General features: G+C 47.7%; 1 protein-coding gene across 1 annotated transcript; it reads right to left on the bottom strand.

The window, feature by feature from the left end:
* Window positions 1-3,510: 3,510 nt before the first annotated feature.
* Window positions 3,511-7,721, bottom strand: LOC116910096 (CMRF-35-like molecule 4). The gene is made up of 5 exons (XM_032913919.1): window positions 7,670-7,721; window positions 6,880-7,224; window positions 4,902-5,017; window positions 3,779-3,789; window positions 3,511-3,610 (listed from the first exon to the last, which is right to left on the bottom strand). Exons 1-5 carry the CDS (start codon window positions 7,719-7,721, stop codon window positions 3,511-3,513), a joined length of 624 nt encoding a protein of 207 aa, XP_032769810.1.
* Window positions 7,722-8,304: the final 583 nt, after the last annotated feature.

The following is an 8,304-nucleotide window of genomic DNA, read 5'->3' on the forward strand; positions in this document are numbered from 1 at the left end:
GGGAAGGAAACCTCAGCTGAGAAACAGCTCCATGCAGGCAGAGTGGTACAGACATTTGATGCCCACAGTGGGGAGGCAGAGGCAGGGGGATCTCTGTGAGTTCCAGGACAGCAAGGCACCATGACTACATAGAGACAAACTTCCTGTTTTAGCTCTGGGCTGGTGGACCTGGGTTCTATAGGAAAGCAGGCTGAGCAAGCCATGAGGAGCAGAACAGTAAGTGGCCGCCCTCCATGGCCTCTGCATCAGCTCCTGCCTCGGGGTTCCTGCCCTGTCTGTCTTCTGTTTTGACTGCTTTTGATGCTGGACTGAGATATGGAAGAGACAACAGAATAAACCTTTTCTTCCCCAAGTTGCTTTTGGTTGTGGTTGGTGTTTCTTCACGGCAACAGAAACCCTGCCTGAGACATGGGCTTGCACTCAAAGTCCCAACACGGGCTTTTCAGAAAACCTTTCCTTTTATAAAACTTTGTGCTGTTTTTCATGTGTGTCTCTCTGCATGTCTATCTGTCTGTCTGTCTGTGCACCTTATAAGATCAGGACTTACAGCAGCCAGAAGGAGGCATTACTCCCTTGAGCTGGGCTGTGAGACACCCAGGCTGGGTGCTAAGAAGTGAACTCAGCGTCTCTGACAGAGCAGCCGCTGCTCTCAGTGGAGCCATCTCTCGAGCCCAAATTTGATTTTCCTTTTAGGAACTTGATTGTCTTTTCCAAGATGGGAACAGCAGAGGACCTGACCAGTGTTGATGAAGACTCATCCACACCTAAGAAGAGAGCAGAGACACCAAGACTTAAGAGTAGAGCTCTACCTAGAAGACCACGGTGTTCAGTGTGAACCACGCTGGCTCAGTGGGTGACGATGCTCCACAAGCCTGGGGACCGGCATTCAGTGTTCGTACCTCACGTGACTGTGGAAGGAGGGAACTGATTCCATGAAGGTCTGCCCTGACTGTGGCGTGCACGTGCGCACGATACACACTCAATAATCATAAAATATAGAATGTAAGGAGTTAAACATAAACATGGAAAAACAATTTAAATTTTAGGGTGTCACCTTCTCTTCTTCCTGTTATTACTAATATTCTCCTCCTCTTCATCTTCTTTGGTTGTTTATTTTATTGAGAATATTTTTGTTTATTTTTATTTGCATGAGGGTTTGTGCCCCCGTGCATGTTACTGTACCTGGCAGTGCTCAGACAGGGCCAGAGAGGAAGTTGGATCCCCTAGAGATGGAGTTAGAGGCCACTGTGAGCTTCTATGGGGTGCAAACCTGGATGAACAGCCAGTGCTTGTGACTGCCAAACCATCTCTCCACAGTCGTATGTCGTCTAAGGTGACCAAGAATTTACCATGTAGCTGAGGATGAAACTCCAGGTTCTCCTGGCTCTACGTCAAGTGTGCTGGGATTGCACGCATGTGCTTGTATGGAAATTTCTTAACTCAGAGCCAAAGGTCTGAGCCAGGAAGGAAATATTGACTGATTTGATACACGGCAATTAAAAGCAATTCATCAAAATATATATCTCCTTCTATCTATAGCCATATCCATTTCCATATAGATATCTATATCTATCTATCTATCTATCTATCTATCTATCTATCTATCTATATATCAGACAATAGATATTAATTAAGTCTAGTAATTAAGTCAATAAAGGGCATGCTGAACAAGCATGAGGACCTGAGGCAGATCAGCAAAACTCACAGAAAAAGCAGGTCTTGGTGATGTGTGCTTGTGTTTTATTTCATAACAACAGCAGGAAGGGGGAGAGAAGAAGAAGATGAGGACAAGGAGGGAAGGAGAGAGAAGCGAAAGGAGGCTATAAAGTGTTTAACCACAGAAGGGGAAAATGATGTCTTGGGTGCTTACACAGCCAACCAGAGGACAGCACATGCAGGGTGCATGTTAGAGCATCCACATATCAGTACTGGTAACCTCAAAGACACAATGTTAACTGGTAAAGTCACAAGATGGAGAAATGAAGCAGGTTACTGGGCATGGTAGCACATGGCTGTAATCCCAGAACTAGGGAGGCAGAGGCAGGAGGATCAGGGGTTGGAAACTAGACTGGGCTATATATTGAGACCTTGTTAATAACAAAAAAGGAAGAAGAAAGGATGGAGAAAAAAACCACATTACTGAAAGACAGACAGACAGGCAGGCAGGCAGACAGACAGACAGATAGGAGGGGAGTGTGGGGTGCATCTCTGTGGCAAAGTGCTTGTTCTATTAGTCAGGCTTTGGGGTTACTTCAGAACACAGTAGGTAAATGTAACATTGGTTCTGGTATGACAGTGCTGGTGAATTTCTGAGTTTAAGGCCAATTGGTCTATATAGTGAATTCTGGACCAGGCATCCATAGCAAGATTCTATGTAAAAAAAAAAGTACAACTTTGTTTATACAACAATCAGACCCAGAGAAGCTAAACAATACACCATTGGCAAGCCCATGAGCATGTATGCGGCAAAGCCTTAAGCCAAGCAGATATAAGTGTTAAATTCAGGTTGTCACCAGGGTGGCAGGGAAGCAGGGATGTGACATGAGACAGGGGGATCACCAGTATAGACCACATTGTATTAGTGAATCTGGAGGACACAGTGCATTGGGTATTTCTCATGGAAGGTGTTCGTATTTATTGGAAAAGCTGTCAAATTGTCCTCTAAATATCTACATCTCTACCTGCTAATGAGCACTGCCCTGGCCTTGGTTGGCGATGTTTCCTTCTGCTGTGGTGTAAGTGACCATCAGGTGCTCAGCCCTATATGACACCGCGAATTCCAGACAAGGCAGGGAGGGAGAGGAAAGAGTTCCGCAGGAGAGGTAGAGGAGTACACTGCCCTGAAATGCTGTGTTCTTATGTCGCATTGTCTCGTGATCCTGAGGTCACTGCAGCCATGGTTACACGCCCAAGACCAAGTCAGCAAGGTCAGCTAGCATTCAGTCAGCAGGCACTAACTGTTCTCTGTGAGATTCAAAAAGAAAAAGAGAAATGGAACATGAAGGGGAGCAGGGGACACAGGCCCGAGGGAATGGGGGGGGGGACGCAGGTGGACAGGATAGAGCCATGTTCTACACAAGTGTGAACACACCAAAGAACAAGTAAAGGTGCTGTGTTATAATCCTATGTAATTAATTTTAATAAATTTATTTAATATATGAGTGTACTATCTGCATGTGCACCTGTATAGCAGAGGAGGGAATCGGATCCTATTGCAGGAGGTTGTGAGCCACCAGTGTGGTGACTGGGATTTGAAATCAGGGCCTCTGGAAGAGCAGCTGCTGCTCTTACCACTGAGCCAATTCTCCAGCGGGTATTTATTGGGCACATTCTTCTATGTGTTTGATAGAGCGCAAAGAATCTTCTAACAATCTCAGAGCATTCTCAAGAACACAGGTTTACTTCTTGTCCTCAGCAAACATAGGTGATGTGTCCAGGACAGAGCCTCCACGTCAACAGTCTTCACTGGTTCCCGTGACAGGGCCGAATGCTGTGCCTCCCACAGCACCTCTAAGGCCTGTTCACCCACAGGACGGCACTAATCATGCACAGGAACAGGGGCAACTCCAGAAACACCAGAACCCAGAAGTAGATGCTGCTCAGAAGGGACCTGGAAGAGACATAGTCACAATAAGTCTCCTTCTGAGAAGGGGATGCTGATGCCCTGTGCTATGTTCCTGTGTCCTCCCCAGGTCTGCAGAGATCTATGCAGGGACAAGGACAGGACTGCCTGACAGTCCAGTGTGATTAATCCATAGCCCAAGAAGTAGCCGCGAACTCAGGCCTGGCCTGCTCTCTCCAGACCAAACCCATGGGCCTCTAACCTCAGAGCCTCTAACCAGGCTGGCACCTCCTCCCCTACCCACACTCAGATCTCTTCTAACTGGACTTCTCCTCACACTTTCTCCTGGGTGTCATATATATATATATATATATATATATATATATATATATATATTTATTTACATACTATATAGGCCTAGCTGAAACACAATGTCCTTCAACTCATAGACATCCACCTGTCTTCACCTCCCATGTACTGGGTGTCTTGTGTTTCCATACCCCGTGCCTTATTTATTTTACATATATAATTGTTTGTGTGTCTGTGTGTGTATGTGTGTGTGTGTGTGTGTGTGTGTGCTCATGTGTATGTATGCAGGTGCACATGGGTGTGCTTGAATGTAGAGGTCAGAGAATAACCTCGGTCATTCCACAAGAGCCACACTTCTGTGTCTGTCTTGAGACAGGTCTCATTATGTAGTCCAGGCTAGAATGGAGTTCACTATGTAGTCCAGGCTGGTCCTAAAGTCACAGAGCTTGACCTGCCTCTGCCTCCAAGTGCTGGGATTAAAGGTGGGAGCCACCACAGCACACCATCTGTCTTCCTTTCTGACAGCATATCTCACTACTCTGCAACTTGTCTGACAGCATATCTCACTACTCTGCAACTTGTCTGACAGCATATCTCACTACTCTGCAACTTGTCAGGTAGGCTGTGTAGCCAGTGAGTCTCAGGCATCCTTCCGTCTCCACCTCAATAGCTCTGGCCTTTTATGTGCCACAATGCCTGACTTTTCCTGTAGGTGATATGGCTCAAATTGAGATGTACTCAGATGGGCAGAACCATCTCCCCAGAGCCATTTCTCCAGGCTCTGGATGTGTTTAGGTAGCGCCTGCTTGGCAGGAAAATAATTCCAGCTCGGTGGGTCTGTATCTGACACTCACTTCTGTGTCCTTATTTTTAGATAAGCAAATGGCACAAACAAAACCCTCCAGGTTAGCCTGAGGTTGGGAAATGCAGGAGGGGCATACAAGAGGGAGATCCAAACCCTTCTACCTTTGCTCTCTCAGTATGAACCCTCCTGCCCAATCTGAAGGCCTCCAGGATATGGTTTCCTCACCCAGGTCTGTGGGCTGGGAGCAGGAATTGTTTCATTTGTGGTCACGCTGGGCTGAGTGTAACTGGCTGTGGATCTGGTGGGCTCCAGGATTTTTATACTGCTCCCAGGACTTGAACCTGTGATTGGAACCAATGATGGGAACACAAGACAATTCCCATGAACTCCACATTGCTTCCTACCCACAGCAAGCTCTGTCACTCTGCTTCACACACCTCCCTGGGGCACGTGGACAGTTGTCTGACAGCCTATCATCCACATGGCCACACCAATGCCTGGTCAGGAATTCCTGTCCCAGCCCATCTCAGGGTGCACAGTGTCTGGCCTGCACTTGTAAACATGGAGACAGTCTTCTTATAGAGGAGAGTGTAAGTGTCAGTGACAAGACACTTAATGAGTACCAGGTCTCATCCAACCTCAACCACACTGTTTGCTTCCTTGTCTGCCATGCTTCTGGGGACAAACAGTGTAATGGGACTCTTTGCCTGCCTGGTCCACTCATTCCCCAGTGTTAGCCAGAAAGGCAGCTGGGCAGTGTTCTCTGAGGAATGAGCAGATGGAAAATTCTAGAAAGGCAGGTGATTGCAGGGCCCTGGGGAGAGTGGCCTCTACTGCAGAGAGACAGCTGTGTCAGTGGGATTTGCCTTCCCAGAATTCAGTGTGGATCCACAGAGGAGGTTTCTGGGAAACATAAGGGGAAAATCAAAATTGAGAGCCAGGAGCTGGGTTTGCTGATTTATGTTTGCAGTGTGAGCGCTGGAGCAGCCAAAAAGCAGTCATTCAAGATGAATCCTGAGAACAAAGTGAGATGTGATTAACCTGGGATACTTGATATCCTCTCTCAAATAACTATAATGATGATGATGAAGATGGAGAAAGAGGAGGAGAAAAAGAAGGAGAAAGATGAAGAACAAGAAGAATAGGACGAACAAGAATATGTGATGATAAAAACTGGGATTATCAGGGGCATTTGACCCCTTCCTTCAGTCCCTCTAACCACACCTGCCCTTAACAGATGGTCTATTTTGGGTCTAAGATCAAGGAAAGCCCCATAATCTGAGAATGAACTATAGACACGGAGAATATTGGCCACCAAAGTAGCTGAAAGCCTGTTTTCCATCCTGCAAGGGGAACCTTGGAGGAATCCTCTGAGTTTCTTCCAGCAGTAAATTGTTTCTGAACAGGGACATGGGGGGAGCTTGGAGGGAGTTGAAGGGGTCCTCAGGGTGTTGGATGCCCTTCCTGTCTAGGGGCTACCTTCTGTCTGGTGGTGTCTCAGAAGTCACAGAACCAGTGATGAAGCTGGTACCCCAAGAATCCCGATGGAGGGGAACTATCCACTCAGTCCCAGGTCAGAGGCACCTTGAGAGAGGGGAGTTGATGTGCAGGGGTTCTGTTCCCACATGGAGATTGGGGACAGGATCATATGAGACCTGAGAAGGAGGACTTGTGTCTTATCAGGACAGGAAGTAACAGAGAGCCAGAGCAACTCAGAGTCTGTCTCTAGAAAGTTTCACACCTGAAACTGTCCCACAGTGGACACAGAGAATCCCCAACAGGGGCTGAGAAGAGGACTCAGGGGGTCCGTGTTTGCCAAGCCTAATGACTTGAGTTTGACCCACAAGTTGTAAATAGAGAACTGACACCCAGAAGTTCTCCTTTGACTCTCACACAGCATGGGCCAGCCCCTATTCACAGACAAATAGACAGATAAATACACAAACAAGCAAACAAATAAATTAGTAAAAGGCCACCTAAGGACACAGGCTCCCCACTGTGCCTGTGCATGGACACACACGTACTAGTATATACACACACTATCACACATACCACACATGTTTTCACAGAAGCATGTGTCGATGCACACTCTGTCCTGGATCACTCACTCTCACAGCTCCTCATGCTAAGGATCATGGCTTCCTTCTTCCATGAGGGAATGACAGGCTTGGACTCAGGCTGCCCTGACATGAAGGAGGCTTACCTGGGAAGACAGACACCTCAACCCTGAATGACATTTGATTTCCAAAGGAGTGATAGGGAAATGGTGTTCCCACCCCACATATGTAGGTGCCTGTATCCTCCAGGGTGAGGCTCTGCAAGGTCACTGTGAAGGTCAGGTTGTCTGGATCATCCCTGATGGACACTCGGCCATTCCTAGCTTCTTCTGAAACTCTGGTCACAACAATATCTTCGCATAGTAGAATAAGTGACCCTCTGCACCAGTATTTGATGGTCGACTTGAATCTCTCCTCATATGGACAAGTCACGCTCAGGGACTCCCCCACAGTGCGTGTCACACTGCTGGGGCCACGCAGAGGGACACAGCCTAGAAAACACAAACCTCCATTCTGCATCTCATATCTGGATGAGGAGGAAGGCCTCCCTGGAGTCAGCTCTTAGAAAACTCTCAGGTCTTGAGACAACACTGAGAAAGGAGAGAGGCTTTGTCACAGCAGGAGTCAGCACTGAGGTTATGGAGACGTTGTAAGATAAATAGAGATTATGTGGTTATGGCAGTGACGGTCACAGGTAGCCCTCTGTGTGGTTCCTGATTCTGTCTCACATGTGGTAGACATGACCGAATGTGCACCTCCTGTCTTGCTCTCTCCTGGGTCCCATCCCTCCACCCCAAACCCACACTCTGGCCTTCTCTCTGTGCCAGTCTGTCTGGATGCTCCATTCACCTCCATTGGCCCTGTCAGATTTACAGCAGGAGCTTCCATTTTCAACAATGGATCCTGACATACTTGTCCCCCATGCTCACCTGGGACCCGAGAGGAGCAGAACTGAAGGCAGCCACAATCCTATTCCTCTGGGGATCATTTCTTCAGCTCAATTGTCACCTGCACCCACGCCAGAGCCTAGAGGGACAAAGGAGCAGTCTCCTTCTAGACAGTAGAATGTCCTCTTTCCTACTTCTCCTTTCTGTCCTCAGCTTCCTGGGCCCTGGCTCCCATGAGAGGCTCCAGATGAAAGGTATATGGGAGGGCTCTATAGATGTTCCAGTCCTCAGAGGCTGTGGTTCCTACCATGCCCAGCAAGTAGACACACATGACTGTGGTTTGATGATGCCCTCTGTCCCCAAAGCCTGTTACCTCCTGCCCAAGAGGCCTGTGGAGCATTTCCTTTTTCGGTCAGGTGGCCTACACTCTCTGACAAGCCACTTTCTGAGTGGGTTTGAAAGCTACCCTTCTCTTGCTCTAGCTTTAGGGTCACAGAGGAACCACCTCATTTCAAAATTCAGATTATCGATTGCTCTTAGTTTATGAGGTCTTTAGCCCTATTTCCAGGTTTACACTGCTGGTCAAGCTCATGCTCTGACCTGATCCCTCAGAGTTTATCTCAGTGTCTGAGTCCCCACAAAGGGTACAGACCTGTAGGTCACAGCTTCCTCCTCTCCCATCAT

Source organism: Rattus rattus, chromosome 9 (assembly GCF_011064425.1).
Source record: "Rattus rattus isolate New Zealand chromosome 9, Rrattus_CSIRO_v1, whole genome shotgun sequence".
NCBI classification, from domain to species: Eukaryota; Metazoa; Chordata; class Mammalia; order Rodentia; family Muridae; genus Rattus; species Rattus rattus.